This window comes from Capra hircus, chromosome 5 (assembly GCF_001704415.2).
Source record: "Capra hircus breed San Clemente chromosome 5, ASM170441v1, whole genome shotgun sequence".
NCBI classification, from domain to species: Eukaryota; Metazoa; Chordata; class Mammalia; order Artiodactyla; family Bovidae; genus Capra; species Capra hircus.
In genome coordinates, this window is record NC_030812.1 from 118,896,981 (window position 1) to 118,923,891 (window position 26,911).

Below are 26,911 nucleotides of genomic sequence, written 5' to 3' on the forward strand. Positions count from 1 at the left end.
GCCGGTCTGGTCTTTCTACCTCGAACAAGGGAGGGGCCTCCATTTCCTGGGCCTGCTGGGGGCTGCTGCAGCGCTTGGCCCATTTGAAGGTATTCTGTGGTGATCCCTGGGAATGGCTGATGTCAGGGATCCGGGACACCAAGGGCCCTGTGTGCAGGCTTCCACTTACCCCCTTGGGTCTGCTCCCTCCTCTTTGGCCTCAACAACCATTATTCCTAACCCCAGGATACTGGAGGCAAAAGATCCTAAATCAGTCAGGTCTAACAGGGAGCAGGTTCTGGACTCAGATCCAGGGGCTTGGATGATGCTGACTGTGCTCTGGTTTTTAAGCCAGGGTTCACGACAGTCCATGTGAATGAAGCCAAGCTGCCGGAAACCTCTTTGGTTTAATAGAGAAAAAGGCGCCCAGAGACAGAGAGAGAAAGAAGTGTGTTGTGTGTGACCTGGTCAGGTGTCCCCAGCTGTCCTGGGTGAGGGTCTGGAGGACTCCCTCTCTGAGACAGCAAGCTGCACTCCAGAGTCGAGAGGGGAGCAGCGGCACGCTTTAGACTCTGGGGAGCTGGGTACTAGCAGAGGCCGCAGCGCCAGGCGGAATGGCTTGGCCTCAGAGATTTTTGGCTCCCTGGCCATGGAGTCATCCTCCAGGACAAAAACAGAGGGTAGTGGCAGCGGGGGTGGTGGTGGAAAGACCCTAGGTTTCGGGAACATGGCCCACACTTGACTCACAATGCAGCTCCTCTTCCAATTCCTGGACATGAGTCACTCACGGACCTGGAGCTGCCAGAGGGAAAGACCTGGCGGAAACACCCAAGGCTGTACTAAGTCTTCTCCCTGGCCTCCCTTGAGGGAGGCATGGCCTTCAGCCAGGACGGCCATGCTCTAGGGGATGGGACAGTCAGGTTCTCAGGGGCTGTTGGCCACTAATTCTGAGTGAATACCACTGCCCAGACATTCTGATGCCCCCATAGTCCACGGATCAGAGAGGGCTTTGGAGGTCACACAAGACAAGCGTATGGGGCCACAGTCCATCTCACCATGGACGCAGTGATTCTGTTAATTTATTTTGTCTTAATTTCCCTGGTTCTTAAGCATATCATTCTAGTAGATGTATTGAGCAGCAGGCCAGTGCAACACTGCCTGCTGATCTAGACAGGGACTCAGAGTAGGAAGCCCAAAGCGAGGCCCCTGGGATTCCCCTCCTATAACAGTTGAAGGAACACTAGCTACCTTAACAGATAAACCCCCAAATCTCAGTGACTCAACACAACAGATATTTACTTCTTGCTCACAGAAAATCCAGTTTGCAACATAAGCAGGAATAGGGGTGGGTGAGTCTCTGCTCCATGAAGGCATTTAGGGACCCATAGAAGAGGAAGTAGGGGCTTCCCTGGTAGATGAGGAACTGCTGCCATTTTTGACTCATGGATTTAAGACCATCCTGGATGCAGCAGGCTGAATAGAGAGCAGGCAGGATAAGAAGGAGGTATTTACTGATTATCTCCTAGGCCTAGGAGTGGCCGCGATTCCGGAACTCTTGACTTGGCCCTACCTAGATGCAAAAGGGGCTGGAAAATACAGACTCAGAGGGGTGGTCTGTTGGAGTCAGCAGGTGGGATGTCAGCTTTCGGACATCTCAGTTTGCTGAATGTGGCAGAAAGCAAATCCCTGGGGACTAGTTCTGTGGTGCTGCTGAGGGAGAGTGTATCTCCAGGAGCTGAGGCTGGATGCTTCTTTCAGTGCTTCCGATGACTTTGCAGGCAACAACTCCATGTGCCAAATCCCTTTCGGCTCAAAGCAGTTGTACATGGGTCCATACTCTATACCTAAACCCTGACTTTTACAGTTAGGGGGATGAGAGGTCGAGGAACTGGGAGGCCAGAGAGTGAGGGATCCCTTGGAGAGACAGGGATGATGTCAGAACGCGGGGCGAGCAGACAGCCTGTCGCCGCAGTTCCCAGTGAGGGGAGGACCCGGTCGGCCAAGGGGGGCTGTTTGACCACTGCTCTACGCCTAGTGCCTCATCCTCATACTTTGCTGAGTATGTTTGTGAGTAAAACACATTTTAAATGCAGGATGTCCTTTGGTTCATTTATTCGTTAATTAATACCTGTCCAACCATCATTAAGCATTTCTGTGTGCTGACTACTGTGACTGAATACGAAAAGCAGGGTTCCAACGACACAGTCGGAAACGCCTCTGCTGTGAAACACTCGGAAATGCTGCTGCTGCTGGTCAGCCGCTCAGTGCGTCCCACTCTCTGCGACCCCCTGGACCGCAGCGCGCCAGGCCTCCCTGTCGTTCACTGTCTCCCAGAGCTTGCTCAAACTCATGTCCATTGCGTCGGTGATGCATCCAACCATCTCATCCTCTGACTCCTCCTTCTCCTCCTGCCCGCAATCTTTCCCAGCATCAGGGTCTTCTCCAGTGAGTCAGCTCTATGCATTAGGTGGCTGAAATATTGGAGCTTCAACTTCAGCATCAGTCCTTCCAATGAGTACTCAGGGTTGATTTCCTTTCGGATTAACTGGTTTGATCTCCTTGCTGTCCAAGGGACTCTCTTCTCCAGCACCACAGTTCGAAAACATTTATTCTTTGGTGCTCAGCCTTCATTATGGTCCAACTCTCACACCTGTACACTGGAAAAACCATAGCTCTGACTATATGGACCTTTGTCAGCAAAGTGATGTCTCTGTTTTTCTTTTTTTTGGCTTCCCCCAGTGGTTCAGACAGTAAAGAATCTGCCTGCAACGCAGGAGACCCGGGTTTGATCCATGGGTGGGGAAGATCCCCTGGAGAAGGAAATGGCAGGCCACTTGAGTATTCTTGCTTGAAGAATTCCATGGACACAGAAGCCTGGCAGGCTACAGTTCATGGTGTTGCAAAGAGTTGGACATGACTGAGTGACTAATACTTTCACTTTCACCACTTTCTAATACTCAGTCTAGGTTTGGCATAGCTTTTTTCCCAAAGAGCAAGCATCTTTAATTTCATGGCTGCAGTCACCATCTGACATGACTTTGGAGCCCAACAAAATAAAATCTGTCACTGTTTCCATTTTTTCCCCGTCTATTTGTCATGAAGTGATGGAAAGGGATGCCATGATCTTCAGTGTTTTGAATGTTGAATATCAAGCCAGCTTTTTCACTCTTCTCTTTCACCTTCATCAAGAGGCTCTTTAGAGTCTCTGCTTTCTGCCATTAGGGTGGTATCATTTGCATATCTGAGGTTGTTGATATTTCTCCCGGCAATCTTGATGCCAGCTTGTGGCTCATCCAGCCGGGCATTTCGCATGATGTACTCTACATAGAAATTAAATAAGCAGGGTGACAATACACAGCCTTGACATACTCCTTTCCCAGTTTGGAACCAGACTGTTGTTCCATGTCTGGTTCTAACTGTTGCTTCTTGACCGGCATACAGGTTTCTCAGAAGGTAGGTCAGGTGGTCTGGGATTCCCAGCTCTTTCAGAATTTTCCAGTTTGTCGCGATCTACACACTCAAAGGCTTTAGCATAGTCAACGAAGCAGAAGTAGATGTTTTTCTGGAATTCTCTTGCTTTTTGTATGATCCAGTGGAGGTTGTCAATTTGATCTCTGGTTCCTCTGCCTTCTGTAAATCCAACGCGTACACTGGGAGTTCTTGATCCACATACTGTTGAAGCCTAGCTTGCAGGATTTTGAGTATTACCTTGCTAGCATGTGAAATTGCAATGAGGAGTTCGTGACCTGAGCCACAGTCAGCTCCAGGTCTTGTTTATGCTGACTGTATAGAGCTTCTCCATCTTTGGCTGCAAAGAATATAAACAATCTGATTTCGGTGTCGACCATCTGGGGACGTCCATGTGTACAGTCCTCTCTTGTGTTGCTGGAAGACCAGCGTGCTATGTCCACTGCGTTCTCTTGGCAACGGTGTTAGCCTTTGCCCTGTTTCGTCTTGTACTCAAAGGCCACACTTGCCTGTTATTCCAGGTATCTCTTTTTTTTTTTATTTTCAAAATTATCTTTTATTCAAGTATAATTAATTTGCAATGTTTTGGGTGTACAGCAGATTGATTCAGCTGTAACACACACAGACACATATAAACGCGTGTATGTTGCTGTTATGTGGTCATTCAGTCATATCCAGCTCTTTTGTGATTCCGTGGACTGAAGCCCACCGGGCTCCTCTGTCCATTTCCCTGGCAAGAATACGGGAGTGCGTTGCCGTGCCCTCCTCCACCAGGTATCTCTTGACACCCTACTTTTGCATTCCCATACCCTGTGATGATTTTTTGGTGTTGGTTCCAGACGGTCTTGGAGGTCTTCACACAACTAGCTTTCTGGTTCCATTAGAATGTGTTCGCTAGGCGCCAGGTGCACGGTGAGCATGTCACACCCACGCGCTCTCCTCGCCTGCACCAGGGCCCAGGGGGAGCTCGAGCCGCCTCGTCGGCCCCAAAGCAGGAGCCTGGCGTGTGGCCTGAAGGAGGGAGGGGATGCAGCACGTCCTACCATTGTCCCTAACATACCGGAGCTCACAGGCAGGGAGAGTGGAGCCAGGAAGTTTTCCCAGCCACCAGGGTATCTGGTGGCTGAGCCGGGATGCCAGCTCAGGCCCTGCCCTAAGGCCGGCCCTTCCACCTCTCCTGCAGCCACGCTCCCTTTTAGAGAGGCCTTTCCCTCCTCCTTCGTGTGGACTTTCAGGTACCCTTGGCTCTTGAAGCCAAAAGAAAGAAAAGCAGATTTCAGGGACCAAGTCTGGAGATGCAAAGCCTCTTCAGAACCCTCCTCGTCCCCCACGTCTATTTTCCTCCCAGGGTTGCTTTTTCCCAAGGCTGCGATCATGGTCACTAGCCTCTATCGAGCTTCATTTCTCCCATGTGTCCCAAGCATGGAGAAAGGGTTTCTTCCCTCAGTTATGACCCTTAGCCTCCAGAATAGGATTCTCATCGGCCCTGTTTGGGTCACACACCCACTATGGTGTTCTAAGCCCTGGCTTCTCCACTGACTCGCCACCACGTGCGACTTCAGACAAGCTGAGTTGCTTCTAATTTGCTCTGTCTCCTCATCCATTACGTGAGGACAGTAATGGGCTGGCTCAGTGATGTAGTGATGACTGAATGAGTCCGTACATGTCATACACCTGGGATGCCATACAGCGCTCAGAAATCTGGGGCGTAATCTATCTTCATAATTATCACTATGTATTTCTCTTTTATTTGAGCAATTTTCATAAAGCTCTGTGGGGGTCTCTCTGTGAAGAAGTCTCCATATTAAGTTGTAGCCGCTGTTGGTCCCCCAAGTTTGGAGTCTAAATTATATTACCCTTTGTCGTCCCCGGGACCACCAAGCCAAGAAATTAACATGACACAATTCCTGGGCTAGTTATACTCCTCTGAGGAACACATCTAGGCTTCCCAGGCCCAGTTGAGTTCATAACCCCAAGTCACAAAACTGTCACAGAAAGAACCTACAGTCCCCCTGCAGTGAGTGAGTTGGGAGATACTACAAACGGGATTAGACCACCAAAAATTCACACATGTGAACTATTGACTAGAACTTTAAAGTAAATGTTTTAAAAATAATTAAAGACAAAAGAAATCTAAACATTGCATTAAATAAAAAGAAAAAGTCAATATAAAGAAAGAAGAAGCAGATTTGATAATGTACCAAATACGGCTTGCAGAAATAAAATTTATGGCCACTGAAATTTAAAATTCTATGGAGGGGAAATTAAACCTATGGATAATATCAATAACAGATTAAACTCAAACAAAATCAGTGAGGTGGAAACCAGAAGTAGAAAAATTACCCAGAATACAGCACACAGAGAGAAAAATCTTCCAAGTATTGAGAAAAAGATATTTTGTCAATTTAGCATCCTACACTGGCTAAATTATCACTCAAAATAAGGGTGAAATAAGACACTTCAAAGTCACTACTTTGTCACTACTTTCAGGAAGAAGAGAATTCAAGGCAGAAGGAAAGTGAGTGAAGAGTGGGTTGACAGGTGACTCCAGGAGCAACCACAACAGCTTCGCTCGAGGCAGAACAATGTGGACAAAGGCCCGAGGCTGAGGCTGAGCCCCCTCTAGTGCAGGGAAGGGGGAGGGGGACAGCCCTTACTTTGGGCTTTGTTAATCCCGCGTGTTACAAATCTCAGTGTATTTATGCAAATGATGGCAAGAATGTTTAACTCCAAAAACAAAGGGGGTTGAGGGAAAGAGGAATAAAGGCAACGTGATCAATCAAAGGAAGAGCCCAAAGAGAGGAGAGAGCAGCACAGACAAGAGAGCAAAAAAATACTGACTGACAACACGAAATAAAGGCAAGAGTCGGGTGAGACATGCCCACTGGCGTCGTGAAACCCCATTAACCGTTAGTTTACAAAAGGGCTACACACACTATTTACCGGAAGCACGTCTAAGGATATGGAATGTAGAAAGAACGGAAGGAGAATGAGGGGAAAGATATGTGAGGCCAATACTCACAAAACAGGGCTACGCCTAGACTAGATATCGCAAAAACACTAAGGCAAGAAGCGTCATTAAGAATAAATAAGGCACCATGTAATGATAAAAGGAATAACTTATCAGAAAGCTATACTAATTCTGAATCTGTTAGCATTAAAAGAAAGCCTGAAAAGACATATAAATCCCAAAGTGGCAAAATTTCATGGAGAGGCTGCTAAAGTGGGATTTTATCCCACTTCTTTTAGTAATTTATAAATCAAGCAAAGGGAACATTAGAAAAGACACAGCATATTTGAATAATACAATCAACAAACGATATGGTGGAGGTATGATTTTATGTGTGTGTATGTTGTTGGAGACACACACACACACACACACATCTCCTTGCATCCGACAATTCCTATTGAACCACATACATGGCAACAAAAAAGCCTTTGTAAAATCAGTATTATTCAAATATGCTCAGACATATTTATATTTGTATTTCTTATATTATTTTTTGTTTTTTTACAAATAAATCATATTTGTATCTGTACTCGAGTATACTCAAAGATCAGCATTCTGCAGGTCATCCTCTCTGACCGTAGTACAATAAGAAAGGAAATCAGTAGCTAAGGGCGAGTCCCTCCTCGAAAAGAAATGAATAAATAAAAAGAAAGAAACCTAGTATACATTTGGAAGCTTGAAGTAGCATACTTTCCAGTAATCCCTATGGCAAACGAATCAGCCCTGGGATTTCTTTGGAAGGAATGATGCCAAAGCTGAAGCTCCAGTACTTTGGCCACCTCATGAGAAGAGTGGACTCATTGGAAAAGACCCTGATGCTGGGAGGGATTGGGGGCAGGAGGAGAAGGGGACGACTGAGGATGAGATGGCTGCATGGCATCACGGACTCGATGGACGTGAGCCTGAGTGAACTCCGGGAGTTGGTGATGGACAGGGAGGCCTGGCGTGCTGCGATTCATGCGGTCGCAAAGAGTCGCACATGACTGAGCGACTGAACTGAACTGAACTGAACTGAACTGAAAGGCAAACAATACAATGGATATTAGAAAATCAACAAGGTGCAATTAAAGATACTACTTATTAAGACTTAATGGAGGACTTCCCTGGTGGTCCATTGGCCAAGACTTCGAGTTCCCAGTGCAGGGGCCTGGGTTCAATCCCTTCAGGGAACTAGATCCCACATGCCAGAACTAAGACCCGACCTAATGGACATAACTAAAGTGGAACTTGGAAATTTATAACCTGAAACACTGATTGTCAGAGAAAAGAAAGACTAAAAATTGAATTTGGTACCCAGCTGAAGAAATTAGAAGGATCCTAACAACAATCAAAGCAGTAGAAAGAAACAGAAGACCAAATAGAAATAGATCAGCAGAATGGAAAGTTGGTTCTTCCGAAGAAGATCTGTCTTTCTAGAAGAATAAAACTTATCAGACTTAGGATGAACTCGAACCTAAATATACTGATAGATGTTGAATAACTTGACGCAAACAAAACAAACACCTGTCCAGAAACAGTGCGCCAGGTCCAGACAGTCGGAATACTCAGGTGTTCTGCCCTACAAGCTGCTCTGAGTCTGGAGAGGGTCTGCCCTGAACAGACAAAGTTGGGTGTGAACAGTTTGAAGATAAAAGTTCAGCAGTGTCCACTGAGAAGGGACTAAGCCCGGGGCCTCGGACACAGCAGTGAACCAGATCCGGAAAGCTCCCACCCCACGGGAGCCTGCATCCGGGGGAAAGACAGGTCCTAGACCATAAGCAACGAGTGATTTCAGGGCAGGCAGACACTAGGGTGCTGTGAGTTGTGGGAGAGGCAGAGGAGGAGCACGGGCGGGGAGAGGGCCCCGGGGGAGGGCCAGACAGCAGGACGCCCCCACCCCCGCCCCGCACAGCACAGAACGGGTGTGAGGCAGCAGGAGACACAGCAGGCCTGTGGGGTTTGCAGCAAGAGGAGGCTGTGGGCCAGGCCTCTGTAGGCGACTGCGAGGGAGGGAAAGGCTGGGATTTGGGTGAGGAAGTGGCCCAGGAGTGTGGAAGGAGGGCATGGTGAGGGAGGGGACGTAGCCTCACCTGGAAGGGCTGACAGGACGCCGCAGGTGGGGGTGCTCTGCCCACGCAGCGGGATGAGGGGTGCTTAGGCCCTTGAGGGTGTGGGCACAGACGGCCTCTGCAGTGGCTGGGGGCCTGGGGGGCCACGGAGTGGTGGGCAGTGTTCCACTGGAGGGGTCTGACCCTGTGCCAGGCACGTTCCGGACGCTTTGCCCACATGAGCTTCCACAGGCCCTGGGCTTCCGAACCTGTGTTGGGAGGAAGCGGGGATGGGAGAACCATGGGTCTTTCTGGAATCAGCCCTGATGGAAGGGCCATGGGGTCTGGGGGCTCCTTGCCTTCAAGGACTAAGACAGGAGGGTGGAGAGGCAGGGCTGGGCTGGGAGGTACTGAGGAGCCTGGGGTCTCTTATTCTCAACCAAATAGCTTGTCCCTGGGCTTCCTGCTCCGTCAACCCAGCAGGCTGCAGGGCCAGGAGGACATTCTGTGGGAAAGGTGCTTCTGGGGGTTGGGATTTTTGCCATTTGCCAGGGTGGCAGTGGGCTGGGGAGTGGTTCCAGCTTGGAATTTGTTCATCATGTGCCCATTCTTTGGGCCAGGTGCTCTGTGGACCTGGCCCTGGCAGGGCAGGCCCAGTTGAGCCTGGAGACCAGGGATGTGTTGGTTGCTTCTGAGATGTGAGGCTTTCTCCTGAAAGTGCCGCATTCATGGTGCTGGGTGTATCAAGCACAGTGGTCCCCATGAGGGCGTCTCGGTGGACAGGTGGGTGTCTGGCCACCCAGGTCAAGGGCAGGGTTGCAGGGAGAGCCTGGAGGCCTGGGGCTGCTCTGAGGCTGGTTGTGGGGAGATGCAGCCTCGTTCCTCAGTCCCATCACGACTCTGGTGGACGTGGCCGTGGCCAAACAGCTGCCACAGCGGGAGGGGGAGGGGCACGGGAAGGGGCAGCTCTGGGTGACTCAGGGAGGGGAGGCCAGGGGCAGGAAGACGGTGGAGACAGGGGGGCTGGGAAGCACTCGTTTCCTCTCCCAGGGCTGGGCCACATGCTTCCCAAGGTGCTTCCTGCAGATAAGTGGGCTTCCGGCAGCCCCTTCCTGCTCCCCCCCCTTCCCCTACCCCTCCTATCCGCCCCAGCCTCTGGGGACCCTCAGCTCCCCCACTCAGGCTAGGCCAGTGGCCTTGGGAAGAGCCTGAACATCCTGGGGTCATACTCTTAGGCAAGGAGGGTCCGCCCAGGCCTGGGAAGAAAGCCGCAGCAGATTGCAGACAGCGCTGGACACACGCTCGGTGGGGTCAGTGGAGTCCTAGGAGGCAGAGATTTTTCCTGGAGGGGTGGTGGCTGGGGAGGGAGAGAGCCCGGTTTCCCTCAGGGGTCAGGGCTGGTGATGGGGAAGTGGGTCTTGCTCTGGGGTGACCAGAGGCTGTTCCAGGGGCAGAGCGGTGGGTACTGTGGGGCTCTTTGGGGTGGGGACTTCTCCAACAGGGTGTCAAGAACTGGTCTGTGTGGGGGTAGGGTGCTTCCAGGATGTCGCGGAAGGGTAGGGAGGTTTTCTCTGTGTGTGCGTGTGTGTGTGTGTGTGTGTGTGTGTGTGTGTGGAGGGGCGGGGGGCGGTTCATTCAAGTTTATTCCTGGGAGGCTCAGGGGATCCAGGGCTGCTCTTGGAGAAGGTGAGTGAGACTGGGGTATTTTCTACCAGGACCAGAAGTTGTCCCCAGGCTGGGTTGTTCTGTGAAGGTTAGCAAGTGTGCCTTGTGAGAAGGGGAGCAGCCATGGGGGTCAGAGCCTGTTCTCTGGGGAGGAGTCCAGCACGGTGGGGGAGCTTTGTGGGAGTCAGAAGCTGTTTCTCGGGAAATCAGGGCTATTTCAACGTGAAGGGGCGGCTGCTCTTTGCTTTTAAGAACCGTGAGGGCTCGGGTTTCCCAGCTCTGGGGTAGTTCTGTGAGGCTGACGAGTATTGGGGGGGGAGCTGGCGCGCTCCAATGGGGCGGTGGTGCCTGAGCTAGGTTCTTTATTGCGCTCCCCTCTCCTCCGCCTACTCATCACCCCCTCCCGCGTTGCCACGACAACGCGTAAAACTAAAATTCACTTCCCGGGTGCAGGTGGAGACTAGTAGCGCCCCCTCCCCTAAGCCCTTCCTCTTAGGTCGCGGCCCCATCCTGTTGTCGCTAAGGTGACCGGGATGGGGTGACCCGCGTCGGAGCTAGGCGAACCAGGGGACCTGGGGAGGGGGCTGGAGGAGCGGCGGGCCTGAGTCCGGAGCGAACTCCCCAAACTCGGCTAGGGATGCGGGAGCCACCAGCCGCGCTGAACACAGTTCGGCGAGGTCCTAAGGGTTAAGTTGGAGGGTTAAATGGTTCTGGCGGTGGGAGAGACCCCAGGGCTCTGAGGTCCCTGCCGTCTCACCCCCAGGACTGGGACCGGGCTGGTCCCTGTCATCCCCGGGTCTTGAGCAGGGTGGGGAGAGGGGGTCGGTAGAGTGGGGAGAAGCCGCCACCCCCGGATATTAATTCTCCAGTTTTTCTCTCCCCTTCCTGCCCTCTCTCTGGTCCCAGTGCCCAAAGCGGCCCCCATCCCAGCTCCAAGACCCCCTCCTCGCCGCATCTTCCCCGGTGGTCCACGGATGCTCTTCCGCAGCCGAAGGGCGGCGCGGTCCTCGCTGCTCAGCCACTCCCCCCACACCGAGGCCTAGGAGTCCCCACACCCCCAGCACAGCCCCCAGGGTCCCCACCCTGCTGCGCGGCCCTCGCCCTTCGCACGGACCCCCCCCCTCCCCACCCCGGGACCCCAGACAGTCCCCTTCGCCCTCGCCGGCCCTGAGCGTCCCGGCCCCCGCCTCCGGCTCAGCCCCCTGCCACCCCCGCTTCCCTCCCGGCTCAGGCCCCCTCCCCCCGCCGCCCCCGCCCCCGGGGAAGGCAGGCGCCGAGCGGAGCCGGGGCCGATGCAGCTGAGCCGCGCCGCCGCCGCCGCCGCCGCTGCCGCCCCTGCGGAGCCCTCGGAGCCGCTGTCCCCGGCGCCGGCCCCGGCCCCGGCTCCCCCCGGCCCCCTCCCGCGCAGCGCGGCCGACGGGGCTCCGGTGGGGGGCCGGGGGGGGCCGGGGCGCGGCGAGGAGCCCCGGGGCGCCCAGCTCCCGGCCGCCAGCGGCCCCGGCCCGGGCGCGGGGATGGACGGCCCCGGGGCCAGCGCCGTGATCGTGCGCGTCGGCATCCCAGACCTGCAGCAAACGGTGAGCCTCGCCGCCCGGGTCCCGGCGGCACCCTCGCCCCGCTCTCGCGGCCCCCCACCCGCGCTCCGCGAGCCGTGCGCCGGAGACCCCGGCCCCGGCCACTCGCCCCTCCCCCGCCGCCTCCACCCGGACCCTCCCCGCGGCCGGGCGGGGGCGGGGCCCGGGGAAGCACCGCCCCCGGGGCGAGGCCTCGCGAGCGGGGCGCGGAGGCGGGGGTCCGCGGCCTCCGCTCCCTCGCCGGGACGCGGGCGGCGCCCCGGGCCTGCGTGCCCCGCGCTGGCCGGGCGGCCGGATCGGCTCACGACCGCGCTCCGCTGCAGAAGTGCCTGCGCCTGGACCCGGCCGCGCCCGTTTGGGCCGCCAAGCAGCGCGTGCTCTGCGCCCTCAACCACAGCCTCCAGGACGCGCTCAACTACGGGCTCTTCCAGCCGCCCTCCCGGGGCCGCGCCGGCAAGTTCCTGGACGAGGAGCGGCTTCTGCAGGAATACCCGCCCAACCTGGACACGCCCCTGCCCTACCTGGAGGTGAGCAGCGGCCGGGGACGGGCAGAGCCCCCGAGCTCCAGAGGGCGCGGCAGCGAGGGGCACGAGCGCGGGGAGTTAGTGCGTACGGGGCGAGTGAGGAGTGAGCCGCGTGCAGGCGCGCGGTCAGCAGCACGTGCGGCGGGGTGTGAGCGGGTGTGACTGCCCAGAGCGCCGCGTGGAGTACGCCCGCCGCGGGCTGTGTGCACATGTGTGTCTCGCCTTCCTGCCGCCGCCCGTGCAGCTGTCCTAAGGACAGACTAAGCCTTCCTCCTTTGCTTACCTGTTCATGACGTAAAGGCTGTTGAGCACCCTGTGAGCAAGGGGACCACATCCAGTTTGGAGGTGGGGGTGGCTAGTGCAGTGGGCTTTGGCACAAGCATCGTGTCGCTGGGCTCAGCTGACTGGGCCTCCCTGGTGGCACAGGCAGGTAGGCACAGTTCTGTCCAGAGAGGGGCGTCTAGGAAAGCAGGCCTGGAACCTGGTCTTGGAAGAGGACTGAGGTTTCCAGGGAATCCTGGGAGTGGGGGTGAGACAGGAAGGGCACAGCAGGCAGAGGGACTGCTGGGCGTGCAGCACACCTGCCCTTGGTGCAGGTCGTGTCCAGGGTGTGTGCATGGGCTGGTGAAGCCGGCGGCAGGAGCTCTGTTATCCGGCGATGAGCAGTGGGGCCCTGGCCACACAGCAGTGGGCAGTGTGGGGTGATGAGCAGTGGGGCCCTGGCCACACAGCAGTGGGCAGTGTGGGGTGATGACAGTGGGGCCCTGGCCACACAGCAGTGGGCAGGACTCCATTCCGTGCCTGCTTGCACTTACTCAGTCCAGGTGGGTGCCTTTTTCTGCCTTGTCTTTACCTGAGCAGTTTCGATACAAGAGGCGAGTTTATGCCCAGAACCTCATTGATGATAAGCAGTTTGCAAAGCTTCACACAAAGGTAAGGAGGCAGCCACAGCGAGGGTGCTCGAAGGTGATCTGTGCTCCCTCCAGTCCCCTCCCTGCCATGGCCCATGCTCCCCTAGCTCAGCCTTAGCCGGATTTTGTGATGTCGAAAATGTCCTTGAAAAATTCCCTCCTTGAGGCCTTCCCCCTGTCCCCAGAACGGCCACCCCAGCCTGGTTGGGCTGGCCAGCTTTGGCTCAGTCTGCTTTCTCCTGTCATCAGGGAACCGAGTGGGTGTTGGGGCGACTAGAGGGCCGGATGCAGACTCCAGGCACCATGACTTTGGGGTGGTCGGTCTGGTGATGGGCTCCACTCAGGTCAGACTCTCGCTGACCCCTCTGGTGGGCCCCTGGCTACGGGGTGGAGCAGATGTGGTTGTTGAGGGGAGCTGGGTTGGGGTGGGGAGAACAGGACATCTGGGACTTAGTGGTCATCCAGTGCGAGGCACTTGAAATTAGGCATCTCATTATTTTTTTTTTTCCTGGGAGGAACTATTATTATCCCATTTCATAGATGAAGATACTGAGTCCCAGAGAATTTAAGTGACTTGCTTACACCTCTGCATCCAGAGATGTTGGGGTTGAACCCAGATCTTCCGACTCTGGGGCCCTATTCCTAGGCCTACCTGTGGGGTATTTACGTCTGGGTACTGTTGCTAGGAGGGTCTGACCCCACATGCTCTTTGGGGGTCACCTCCCTGCCTCCTCTGAATGTAGGAGGGGCAGGGTAGGTACCCTGGCCCTTTCCATAAGCAGACTCCCTGAGTTCCCACCCCCGGCTCCCGTGGGCATTTGCTTGCTGGACACTTCATTGACAGTCTCTGGGGCCTACGAGAGGGATCTGCACATTCACCCCTGTGCCCCAGTGACCCCCTTGTGACCCTGGAGTCTCCGGCCAGACCCCTCTGCTGCCTTGGTTCCGTGGCTGGGCAGAGACTCCCTCAGTGGTCTTGGCATAACCCTTTATCCTGGACTCCTCCCAGAGTTACCTCTCCTCTAAAGCTGACCTCAGTGACCCGCAGGACACCAATGACTCTTGACCTTCAGTGAGTCTCACTTGAGTTTAGGATGAGTTTCAACTCCGTGCCGCAGCCCCGTGTTTCCTGCCTGGTCTCCGGCCGGCCCCCAGCTCCACACTAAGCCTCCAGCCCCTCATGCCGGTGGGGCCGAGGTCTTTCCGCTCTGAGCATCCTTCCTCCCATCCCGTCGTCCTAACCCGCCAGAGGGTGTGCCCTTGCGTGGAGCTGTCCCCACGGCACCTGTCCTCTTTCTGATGCGTTTTGTCTCTGGAGGGGCCTCAGGCCGGGGCACCTTGCCTGCTGCAGGCAGCACTGTAGCAGCAGCGGGAGCTTAGTGAGGCTTTGCCGAGTGCACTGGGGCGCGACTGGGTGAGTGAAGGAGCAGCAGTCAGAATCACCCCGCAGGAGGGGTGGCTGGCAATAGAGGAGGGCCCTGGAGCTGGGCCCTGTTGCGGGGTGAGCTCGCGAGGAAGACGCACCGGAGAAGGAGCACGCTACCCTGGGAGCAGGGTACACGCTGCCCCTGGCCGGCTCCTGCCCACGTGGCTTCAGGCTTTTCCAGGCTGGACAGCTTGGGGCATCAGGGCCAGGGAGAGAGGCCAGGGCAGAGGCTGAGGCTGAGGGAGGGCCTCACTTAGCTGGGCTGGGAGGGCGGGGAAGGGCCCAGTGGAGCTGGGACTGGGGCCGCAGCGGAAGTGCATGGTCAGGGTACCGGGGGAAAGAGAGAAGGTTGTGGTGTAGGCTGGCGGGTCCGACTGAGGGGCGCAGCAGTTCCCTGGGTGACGTGGGTGATGGCCAGAGGATCGTCGTCAAGTGTGGGCTGATCAGGATGGCTGGCTGTTCCAGGCGAACCTGAAGAAGTTTATGGAATATGTCCAGCTGCACAGCACGGACAAGGTGGCCCGCCTGCTGGACAAGGGGCTGGACCCCAATTTCCACGATCCTGACTCAGGAGGTGAGAAGCAGATGAGGGAGGGGCACGGTCTGGGAATGGCCAGGACTGTGACCTCCGCCTGTCCCTTGAACCCAGAGTGTCCGCTGAGCCTGGCCGCCCAGCTGGACGATGCCACCGACCTGCTGAAGGTGCTGAAGAACGGCGGTGCTCACCTGGACTTCCGCACGCGAGACGGGCTCACAGCTGTGCATTGCGCCACGCGCCAGCGGAACGCGGCCGCCTTGACGGTCAGTGCAGGCCCGGCCCTCGCCGGAGCGTCGTGTGACCCGGGAGCGGAGAGAGGCTGGCCTGGCATGAATACTGAGGTTCTTGCCCTCAGACCCTGCTGGACCTGGGCGCCTCACCGGACTACAAGGATAGCCGTGGTCTGACGCCCTTGTACCACAGCGCCCTGGGTGGGGGGGACGCCCTCTGCTGCGAGCTGCTCCTGCATGACCATGCTCAGCTGGGGACCACCGACGAGAACGGCTGGCAGGAAGTCCACCAGGTAGGCGGGGGCGCAGGGGCAGGGCCCCGGGGTCAGCCTGTGGGTCCGGGCTCCAGCAGCAACGCCCCTCCCCCAGGCCTGCCGCTTCGGGCACGTGCAGCACCTGGAGCACCTCCTGTTCTACGGAGCTGACATGGGGGCTCAGAACGCCTCTGGGAACACAGCCTTGCACATCTGTGCTCTCTACAACCAGGTCGGTCTGCATGTCTGCACACGCGTGTGCACACAGGTGAAGTTGTAAGTGACTACATGTGTGCGCATGTCTGACCCTGTGGGTCACACCACAGTTGCGTGTTCCGCCTCTTGCGGTGAGCCAGGTGGCCTTGTGGTCTGTGTGTGCCGTCGTTCCCCTGAACACGTGTGTCATGGGTGCGCACTATGTGCCTCTGGGCCTGCTGAGCCAGGACCTGCACACTTACGCCTGACCTGCTCATGTGCATGCTACACATGTGTGTGGTGCACGCGTCGCCGTGGGCCCCATGTGTGCATGTGTTGCCCCAGCCGTGACCCCTCCTCCAATCTTCCTGCAGGAGAGCTGCGCCCGTGTCCTGCTTTTCCGTGGAGCCAACAAGGATATCCGCAATTACAACAGCCAGACGGCCTTCCAGGTGCGTGACTGTCCGCAGGAGCGTGGGCTCCCTGGGGCGCGCCTCTCTGTCTCTGTGTGGCTCGGGCTTTCTGGGCCTTGCTCTGCTCCCTGTAAAGCAGTGAGGGGGCTCTGGGCCCAGGGCCGTCCCAGGGTGAGGTGGAGGAAGGGAGCGAGCCAGGGCAGTGCCCGGCTCCTGTGAGGGGTGCTCACTGAGGACAGTTCCCTCGGTCCCCCTTCCAGGGAGAGGAGAGGAGGGTCAGAAGGCTCTGGGGCCAGGGGAGAACAGCTGTGGGCTGTGACTGTCCCGTCAGGGGCCTTCACAGGTCACGTGGGGGAACAGGCCTGGCCCGTGACTGTCCATTCAGGGGCCTTCACAGGTCACGTGGGGGAACAGGCTTGGCCCGTGACTGTCCTTTCAGGGGCCTTCACAGGTCACGTAGGGGAACAGGCCTGGCCCGTGACTGTCCATTCAGGGGCCTTCACAGGTCACGTGGGGGAACAGGCTTGGCCCGTGACTGTCCTTTCAGGGTCCTTCACAGGTGATGTGGGGAGAGCAGGCATGTGGAGGGGCAATTCTGAGAATGGGCAAGGTGGCCAGTGTGTTCCAGCTTTAGCTCTGAAATTCTTGTGTCCCAGGAGACCCCTCAGTCCCACACAGACTGGGGTGGTGGGTCAGACAGGGGCCAAGGTCTGAGCCTGGGGCCCCTGGCCGAGGACGAGCCTGCTTGGGCGTTCAGGGAGCCCCAAGGGCTGAGGGGAGGCGAGTCTGTGCTGCTGAGCCTCCCTCCTCCCCCTGCCCCCACGCCCCCAGGTGGCCATCATAGCCGGGAACTTTGAGCTCGCGGAGGTCATCAAGACCCACAAAGATTCGGACGTTGGTGAGTTCTGCCCACCAAGGGCCCTGCCAGTGTGGATCTGTGGGGGTTGTCGGGGCCCAGCAGGGCAAGAGGGAGTGGGGTTGTTGCAAAGGAGCCCTGACCCCGAGCGTCTCTTCCAGCTCTCCCAGTGGCCCCGCGAGTGGGCCCTGCAGGGGTAGGGGGTGTGCTGAGGGCAGGGCCTCTGCAGGTGACAGAGGAGCAGCTGAGGGTCACGGTTAGGTGAAGGCTGTGGATTGCAGTTAGTCAGGCCAGTGTTAAGGGTATGGTTGTAATTGTTCAGTTCAGCTCAGTTGCTCAGTCGTGTCCGACCCCTTGTGACCCCGTGGACTGCAGCACGCCAGGCCTCCCTGTCCATCACCAACTCCCGGAGTTTACCCAGACTCGCGTCCATTGAGTTGGTGGTGCCATCCAGCCATCTCATCCTCTGCCGTCCCCTTCCCCTCCTGCCCTCAATCGTAATCATTACCCCTCTGGAGGTAGGGGTCAGCTTAGATTGGAAGCGGGGTTGGAGTTAGGTAAGGTGTTTTCCCGTGAGGTCGTGTGGAGGGCCAGCGGGGGACACGTGGTAGAGGGGCGCCACCGCAGACGCTCAGGGCTTCCCGTCAGCCAGAAACATAAGGCGCTTTGGCCCGCGGCAACCTTCCTACACAACAGGACCACCTCTATGCCTGTGTGGAGGAGTCAGAGCGCAGTGGTCGGGATGCGTGTGGGGAAGGTGGCGGCCGTCTCGGGACAAGGGGCTCTGAGCGCTCAGCAGCCAGTGCTTCGGGGGGCCCAGCACGCGCCCCCACGGGAACCCAGGAGCTGCTGTCTAGTCTGAACCTCAGGCCTCAGGGGCCACCCTCTCCCAGGGCAGCGTTGCCTGTGGGGCTGGCTGGGAAGCTGTCCTGCAAATCCTGAGGCTCCCCTCCCCATGTGGAGTGGCTGGGGGTGGGCCTCTCCTCCTGAAAAGAGTATTTTCTGGCCAGAGGCTGCCCCTTCCAGCCATGTGGCCGCAGAGCGAGCCCTGTCTCTGCTGCCTCTGTCCTGGGTGGACAAGGCTTTCTGCCCACGGCTCTCCTGGGAGCATAGACTCTCAGGCTTCCCTCTCTGTTGGGACTGCAGAATCTGATGCCTCCATTTTTACAAAGTTTAAAGTGAGAGTGGACAGCAAAGGGCTAAGGCTGGTCCCAGGGTCTGAGTCCTTGTTGGTTCTCATGTGAGGTTATGGGAGGTTATGGTTAGGACAAGGTCAAGTTCATGTTTAAGGAGTCTTTGGATATAGGCTCCCCTGAACAGGCCTGCCGGCAGTGAGGCTTGGTTGTGAGCCCCTCGTTTCCAAGCAGGGTCAGCAGTCTGTGACAGTGGGCAGACCCTGAGCCCTCCAGCAGCGGCAGCCGACGCGTGTTGAGCATGTGACTGAACCGATGAAATGGTGCCGACTTGCGGTCCGGGTTCTGCTTGGGAGAGAACCGTGGTGAAGCCTGGGGTCTGAACTGGGCTGAGAGGCAGAGCAAGGGCTCCAGTGATGGTCTGGCTGGGGCTGCTGCTTGTTTTGGAGGAGGTCGCCAGCCTGGGACCAGCTCGGTTTCTGGATGTGTGGGGCTCTATCTGCTGCTTGTGATGCCACCTTGGGAAAGTGGCTTGGGACTTCTGTGCCTCAGTTTCCTTAGGTAAAATAAGTCTTTCACGGTTCTTTACTCCTTCGCCCCTGACCTTATGCAGCGTTCAATTCCATGGGTCTGGACTCTGGCAGGTAGCCTTGGTGCAGCTGGTTGGAGGGAGGGTGGGGGCTTGTCTGTGGTCCAGGCTGGGAGTCAGGAAGGCCTCCGCCGCCCCTCATCTTTGGACAGAGATGCTGGGGCCCCTGTGGTCGCCATTATCAGCTTCTGTCTTTCTGATCCAGGGTGCGCTCACCTGGCTGGGGTCAGGCATTTGTGGCTGAGCTGAGAGGCCACATCAGTTAGGCCCACTGTTGGCATCGGCTCTGCTCGCCACGTGCCCTTACCTGCTCAGATGTCACACATACACTCAGATGACAGCCAGCTGCGCCTGAGTTACAGGGGAGTATATTCTGAGCATTTATGAGAACCCTCTCAACAAGCCCCCAGTGCGTGAGTGCTGTTAGTCCACTTTTACAGAGGAGGAAGCCACAGGCACAGAGGGTTAATGGCAGAGCCTGTCTTCAGACCGGAGTGATCCAGAGAGCCACCCTCGTTCCCTGCCCCTCCCCTCGGCACATGCTCCCCCTGGGAGTCAGAGGTTGTGTCTCGCCTCAGCTTGGGAACCCAGGTGGGACCTGCACACACAGGAGGAGCAGCCTTCCTTTCCCTCCAGCACGAAGCCGCCTGGAGGGATCGTGTAGGCTGAGCCCTGTCGTCACTCTTCAGGGGACAGATCACCTGGAAGCCTCTTGGCAGCCCCCCCCCGCCCCCCCACTGACCCGCAAGAAGCAGGGGCTCTGCCTGGGAGCAGCCACCTCTGCTTCCCTCCCTGCTGCCTTGGGCTGCCTCTGGGTCCTCAGGCCCTCCTCCCAGCTCTGGTGTGCACACTCTGAAGCGCACAGCTCACTGACTTGTCCCAGACTGCTTTTGAAGAGTGCCCTAGGAAAGTGCGTCTCACTTTGTAGTGTACATTTGAGTCACCCAGGGATCTAGTTAAATGTAGATTCTGACTCAGAGGGTCTGGGTGGAGCCCGAGATTTCCTAAGGAGCTGGAGGTGAGGCTGCTGGTCTGCATAACCAGAGTCTAGAATAGGGCTTGGCAAACAATGTGCCCAGGCCAAATCCAGCCTTCTGTCTGTTATTTTAATCGAGGCTTTAAAATCAACATTTAAATTTCAGTTAAAATCAAATTCATGTAACATAAAATTAACTATTTTAAATTGAATAATTTAGTGGTAGTGAAGACAATCACAACCACCTCTATTGAATTCCATAACATTTTCATCATCGCAGATGGAGACTCTGTATATTAAGCAATTATCCCACGCTACCCTCTCCCTCAGCCACTGTCAACATTAACGTGCTTTCTGCCTGTATAGATTTACCTACTCTGGATATTCCATGTAAGTGGAATGACGCTTGGTGTTTGGCTTCCTTCAACAAACTGAAGCATGCTTTCCAACTTAGTCCATATTGTAGGAGGGATCGCTACTTCAGTAGTTTTTATGGCTGAATAATATTCCACTGCTTGTGACATCTTGTGTATCCATTCACCCTTTGGTAAACATTTGAGTGGTTTCCACCCTTTGGCTATTGTGAATATTGTATATGGACATGTGTGAAATGTATTTGTTTGAATACTACTTTCAGTTATGTGGGGTACATACTTCGAGTAGAATTGCTGTGTCATGTGATGATTCTATATTTAATTTTATGAGGAACTGCTAAATTGTTTTTCACCGTTTTACATGCCACCAGAAATGCATGATGGTTCTAAATTCTTCAGATCCTCACCGATACTTGTTATTACCTTAAAAAAAAAAAATATATATATAGCCATTCTAGTCCAAGTGAAGAGGTATCTCATTGCGGTTTTGACTTGCATTTTCTTAACAGCTATTGGTGCATCTTTTCATGTGCTTATTGGATGCTTGTATATCTTCTTTGGAGAAATGTCAAGTTCTTTGATCATTTTAAAAATTGCCCATAGACTACATTAGAAAGTGTTCCTTCCTCTTCTATTTTTTTGGGAAGAATTTCAGAAGGATTTTGCTAATTCCTCTTTAAATGTTTGGTAGAATTCATCAGTGATGCCATCTGATGCTGGACTTTGCTTTGTTGGGAGATTTGTGATTACTGATCCCATCTCCTTGCTTTTTATTAGGTCTGTTTAGATTTTCTATTTCTTCTTGAGACAGTTTTGGTGATTTGCGTTTTCCTAAAAACTTGTCCATCTTATCCAGTTCATCTGATTTATTGGCATGCAATCATTCGTAGTCTCCGCTTGTGTTCCTTTTTACTTGTATAACGTCAGGCAGCGGCATGCCCATCTTCACTTCTGCTTTCAGTTGTCTGTGGCTCCCTTCTCTAGTTTTTTCCCTTAGTCTAGGTACACGTCTGTCAGCTTTACTGGTGTTTTTGAAGAAGCAGATTTTGGTGCCATCGATCCCTCTGTGCTTCTAGTCTCTGTCTTGTTCATCTCATGCCATCTCTGCTGTTTCCTTCCTTTGGGTTTGGTTCGCTTCTCTTTTTCTAGTTCCTTAAATAGGTTATTGATTTGAGACCCCCCCCTTTTATTTTTGAGACTTCCCTTTTTAATGTAGGTGTTGCAGCTATAAATTTCCCTTTTAGTACCACTGTTGCTGCATCTCATAAGTTTTGGCATGTCGTAGTCTTGTTTTTATTTTCTCAAAGTGTTTTCAGTTTTTCTTATGATTTCTGCTTTGACATATTGGTTGTTTAAGCGTGTTGTCTAAGTTTCACACATTTGGGCATTTTCCAGGTTTTTCCCCTGCTATTTGTTTTGAGCTTCATTCCATTGTTGCTGCAGAGGACACTTTGTATAATCTCAGTCTTTTTAAATTTATTGAGACTTTTTGGTGACCTCACAAATGATCTGTCCTGGAGAATGTTTCACGTACACTTGAGAGTGATGTGTATTCTGCTTTTGTTTTGTGGCGTGTCCTGGATATACCTGATAGGTCTAAGTGGTTCAAGTCTTCTGTGTCCTAACTGGTCTTCTCTCTAGATGCTCTATCCAGTATTGAAAGCAGGGTGTTGAGGTCCTAAATATTACTGTAGAACTGTCTATTTCTCCAAATATATCCATGTTTGTTTCTATATATTCTGATGCTTTGTTATGTTACATATATGTTAATAATTGTTAATCTAGTTGACAGTTGACACTTTTATCAAATATAATGTCCTCTTTCTCTCTTAATACTTTTAAAGTCTATTTTGTCTGGTATTAATGTAGCTACTTAGATCTCTTTTGGTTACTATTTACATGAAATATTTTCTTTTATCCTTTTATTTTAAGCCTACTTGTGTCTTTGGATCTAAAGTGACTCTTTTGTAAAAGCATATAGTTGGATCATGTTTTAATCACCATCTGCTATTTGAATAAAGTTTTATTGGAACTCAGCCACACCCATTTGCTCATATATATTATTTGAGGCTGTTTTCACACTGCAGTGGCTGGGCTGAGTCCTTGCAACAGAGACTGAATGGCTTGCAAAGCCTGAAATGTTTACTGTCGGATTCTTTACAGATGTTTGCCAACCCCTGGTCTGGAATATCTCTTTCACAGTTTCTCTGGTGATAGTCAGCTGCAAATAGTTCCAAACAGCGGTAGTCTGCTGAGGTTTGTCACATGTGGCCGGTTTTTTGTCTCTCTGGAAGCCTGTGAGATGGGCAGTTCCAAGAGCAGATCTAAGCAGTCCCGAGACCTCATCTGGCTGACAGGAAGGGCAGGCTTTTACCTCTGAAGCTAGAGTTAGAGGCAGCTTGGTATGTGACCCTGCCCTCTCCCACCCATCCCAGCTTCAGTCATAGGGTGATCAACTGACCTGTTCTGCCTGGGACTGAGGCAGTCCCTGGGACAGAGGATTTTACTTTTGAAATCTGGAGATACCAGGCAAACCAGGAGAAGCTGGTTCCCTAATCTGGCCGCCTGGAGTCTCACCTGTTCCCCCTCCCCCCACCCCAGTGCCATTCAGGGAAACCCCCAGCTACGCGAAGCGGCGGCGGCTGGCTGGCCCCAGCGCCCTGGCCTCGCCTCGGCCCCTGCAGCGTTCAGCCAGTGACATCAACCTGAAGGGCGAGGTGCAGCCGGCAGCTTCTCCTGGGCCTTCGCTGCGAAGCCTCCCCCACCAGCTGCTGCTCCAGCGACTGCAGGAGAGAGACCGGGACCGGGATGGGGACCAGCAGGACAGCGGCGGCCCTGCCACAGGCAGGGGCAGCCAGAGCAAGATCAGGTAGGAGGAGGCGGGCCTGAGCCAGGAGGGGCCGGCCTGGGGCGGGCGAGTGGCAGGGAGAGGCCTGCTCTCTGCAGAGGCTGGGCTCTGCAAGGATGAGCTGAGGTTTGGGTGGGGGCCACCCAGGGTGGGGAAGGGACGATGGTGAGTTCCCCGGGCCTGGGGCAGGCTCCCCCACACTGAGGTTTATTTGCAGTCAGACTTGTGCTGAGGGCAGTGGGCAGCTGCAGGAGGGTGCTGGGAGGAGAGGGTCTGGTCAGACCTGTGGTTTAGAAAACTTCATGCCAGGGAGGAGGACGAGGGCTGGGATGAGCCAGGGCTGGGTGAGCTGTGCTAAGAGATTAGGGACTGGTGTGTCCTCTCCATGCGGGGTCCAGATCCATAGGTGGACCCCAACCCTGTTCCCAGAGGAGAGTTTTGGTGCTTCCCCAACCCTTCTGGCCTCCATGGTTCTCCTCTTTACCCTCACCGTGAATGCTGGGATCCTGAGAACCAAGGACTTGTCGTTCCCAGAACTCACAGCAAAAAGCCTGGGCTCGAGCCCCACTAGACTCTTGGGCTGGAAGCCCACTGAGCCGAGCAGTGGGAGTGAAAGGTGGTTACTGGCTCTACAGACAGACAGTCGGAGTCCAGCGCCCTCCTTGCACCGCTGCCCGTGTGGCCTTGGGCACATGAGCGAGCCACTCTGTGCCTGGGTTTCTCATCAGTTAGGTGTGACTGATCCTACCCCAAACATTGCCTTTGGGAAGCCTTCTGGAGCCTGGTAGTGAAGGCTCCCTACTTGGACCCCTGGCCCACAGCACAAGCCGGCGCTGCTGCTGAAGGCCTCTCCCCGCCCCACACCTCCCGGGAAGGAGCTGCAGTTGCCCCGGAGCCGGTCACAGAGAAGGTGCTCCGGAGACATGTCGGATGAGAGGGTTACATAAATAGCACTTTGTTTCCTCAGTGACAGCTGGGCTGAGCAGCATAGTGTGTATCCTCTCACTTAACCTTGGCCTTGTATGAGGCTGTGCTCTATTTCACAGATGAGGGTCCTCACACTCAGGTCGGGTAAGACCACAGAGCTAGGGAGCAGCTTAACTTGCCCCCAGGTAGACCTGATTCCCAGACTTGCTGAGTGTGAGCGTTCAGCGGAGGGCTTGCGGTGCAACAGGAGCTTATAAAAGCCATTTCTTCCTCTGCTGCTGTCCCCGCTCATACAGCCTTGACCTGTGATGTCTTCTGTCTTTCTGTGTGCCTACCCAGACTGCAAGGCTATCTGTCCTGCCCCAAGGCACTTCAATTCTCCCCCCCCCAAATTCTGCATAGCCCCGTGGCTAAAAGAACAAGCTTTGGGATGGTTCAGTTCTACAGAGGCTGCTCCTGAGTTGGAGCTGTGTGGAAGCCCTGCTTTCATTTGGTTTTTGTATATTCACTCATCCTTTTAGCAAACACAAACTAAGACTTGCTCTGGGTGGGGCTGCAGCTGACTGCTCTGTGGGGAGAATAGGATTTTTATTACTCTTTTTTCAACAGACATTTAGTAGGTGCCTAGGGTGCCAACTGTGGTGGGGGCTAATAGCAGGGAGTTCTAAGTCTCAGGACACTGACAGCTGGGGCCCAGGGCTCCGAAGCAATTAAGTGGGGAGTGATCCAGGTAAGGGAGCCTCCCAGTGAGCGGCCAAGACGGGGCTGAGGAAGTTGGGCGCACTCTGGAGGGAGAGGGCCTCAGTGGGAGATCACCTTTGGTTGCAGGGGAGGAAGTGTCTTGAGTTTGAGCTGCTGTCGGTGGGGGTGGCATAGAGGTGGGGGAGGTGGCGCCCCCTCTTGGCAGAGCCTGGCCTGCAATGTCAGAGTCCCCACCAGCATCACAGAGCAGGGCAGAGAAGGCTGTGTTCGAAGCTGAGCGGTAACTTCACAGTTGGCTAGACGAGCAGGAGTGGGATAGTTGAGGTGCTGGGAACCGCCAGGACAGAGAAAGGAAGGCACCAGTCGTATAACTGAAGTGCCGCTAACTCTCGCCTCCGAGAGTCTGGCTACCGGCGAAGACTGTGGACGTGGTCCGCCCAGGTGCTAGGGAGCCGGTGCAGGCCTCTGAGCAGGCGAAGGCTGAGGGCTGAGGCCTCGGGCTTGGTGCCCAGGCGGTCAGCGTGGAGAGGGCATGAGCATCCGAGGCGGATGTCCGGGAGGAGAGGACCCAGGTCCAGAGGGGGATTCGGGCGCCCGGCACTCGCGGCGGCCACGGTGTGAGGCGGCCGAGGCCCTAGCTGGAGGGGGCCGCGGACCCGCCGGGGGAGCCCCTCCTGGAGGCGAGGCGAGCCCCGAACCGGTTCTGAGACGCTCTTCTCCAGTCCGAAGCCCCTTCGGACTTCCTCTCCTGGCCGGCCTCGCCTCCCGGTGTCCCCGAGCTTCCTCCGTCGGACCGACCCCTCCCCAGCCTTCCCCTCCGCGCACCGTCGTCCTCCTCGGCCCGGCGGCCTCTCCCGCGTCCGGGCCGCGGCGACCGGGCCGCAGGGGGAGAGGAGGGAGCCCGGCCCGCCGCCCGCAGAGGGAGGAGCCGGGCCGCGGAGGAGGCGGGGCGCGCGGAGCGGCCGCGGCATGGAGCGAGCCCGGCGCGCCCGGGAGCGCAGCCCGCGGCCCCGGAGCCCTGAGCGGGCGCGGCTCGTGCGCTGGCGGGAGCGGGCCGGGCGCGGCGGCGCGGCCCATGGAGCGGCCCCGGGCCGGGCCCCCGGCGGGCGGGCGGGCGGCGGCGGGCGGCGGGCGGCGGGCGCTGCGGCGGCGGCTGCGGTGAGGCCGGCGGCGGGGCCGGGCCGCGCGCCATGGAGGCCCCGGGCGCCGGCTTCGCGTGCCCGCTGCCCCCCGGCATCGCGTCCGTCACCTACGTGTTCGTCTACAGCCCGAGCGGGCCCGGCGGCCCCGGCGGCCCCGGCCCCGCGCCCGGCCCCGGCCCGGCGCCCCCCGCGCCCCCCGCGCCGCCGCCCCGGGGCCCGAAGCGGAAACTTTACAGCGCAGTCCCCGGCCGCAAGTTCATCGCCGTGAAGGCGCACAGCCCGCAGGGCGAGGGCGAGATCCCGCTGCACCGCGGCGAGGCCGTGAAGGGTGAGGGGGCGCGGGGGGCGGGGTCGCGGGGGGCGCGGCGCCGGGCCTCCCGGGGCGCGGGGCGTTCTCGCGGCCGCGGAGGGCCTGTGCTCAGGGGTGTCCCCGGGAACTCTGAGCCGCCGCGGTCATTATGGGCTGTCTGTGCCGCTGGGGATCCCTTGTGTCGCTGTGCAGGGAGGGCTGTTTGTCTTCTCGGAGCTCCTGTCATGGGGGCTCCTCTCCGTCCTCCGCCGTCTTGGGCTCCCCAAAATGTCACCACAGGGCTCCTCTCCTCACGGGGGTGTTTCTGGGTCGTTCTGGGGGCTGGTGGTGTCGGGGCGCTCATGTCCGTAGGACCCTATCCTGTTACAGAGCTCCCTTGAATTATGGGGTTCCTGTGTCACTTCTGGGACTTTCTTCATTGGAAACGCTTGTGATATGTGGAATTCTCTGCCCGTTCTGTGGGTGTCTGTAATGAGGGGATCCTGTGCCGTGACAAGCTCCTCCCATTATGGGGTCTCTGTTATCACTGGGGTCCACCCCTCATGAGTACCCTCTGTCCAGGGAGCCTGAGGAAGAAGCAGTCGTGTTGGTCAGCTCTCCATGGCCCATCATGCGGCCCAATCTCCTGGCCACAGCAGAGTGACCCTTAGCTCTTGGCAGTGACCCCTGGGATGGGCACCAGAGCAAGGATGAGAGTTGGTTCAAGAGCAGGGAGGAGAGCGGGCAGGAGCAGGACTGTGGCCCCTGCCTCTGCCTCCTGTCCCCCCTCGAGTGTGTCCATCTGTGCATCTCTTTGTCCCCCACATGCCCATCCTGTGCTGTGCCCATCTGTTCTTTTCT

The 26,911-nt window shown here is 56.1% G+C and overlaps 1 protein-coding gene across 5 annotated transcripts in view; it reads left to right on the forward strand.

Moving 5' to 3' along the window:
- Positions 11,575-26,911, forward strand: part of SHANK3 (SH3 and multiple ankyrin repeat domains 3) — a 49,669-nt gene continuing 34,332 nt past the window's right edge. For 3 of the 5 annotated variants that reach the window (XM_018049000.1, XM_018049003.1, XM_018049002.1), the window contains exons 1-11: positions 11,599-11,726; positions 12,047-12,250; positions 13,109-13,180; positions 15,050-15,158; positions 15,234-15,385; positions 15,478-15,645; positions 15,722-15,838; positions 16,176-16,253; positions 17,046-17,112; positions 22,744-23,011; positions 25,887-26,089. In XM_018049000.1, the coding sequence (XP_017904489.1) occupies positions 11,664-11,726; positions 12,047-12,250; positions 13,109-13,180; positions 15,050-15,158; positions 15,234-15,385; positions 15,478-15,645; positions 15,722-15,838; positions 16,176-16,253; positions 17,046-17,112; positions 22,744-23,011; positions 25,887-26,089 (1,501 nt within the window). In that variant the 5' untranslated portion in view covers positions 11,599-11,663. Of the gene's footprint in view, positions 11,727-12,046; positions 12,251-13,108; positions 13,181-15,049; positions 15,159-15,233; positions 15,386-15,477; positions 15,646-15,721; positions 15,839-16,175; positions 16,254-17,045; positions 17,113-22,743; positions 23,012-25,886; positions 26,090-26,911 lie in introns of all 5 variants that reach the window. The other 2 variants (XM_018048998.1, XM_018048999.1) reach the window with 2 other exon arrangements.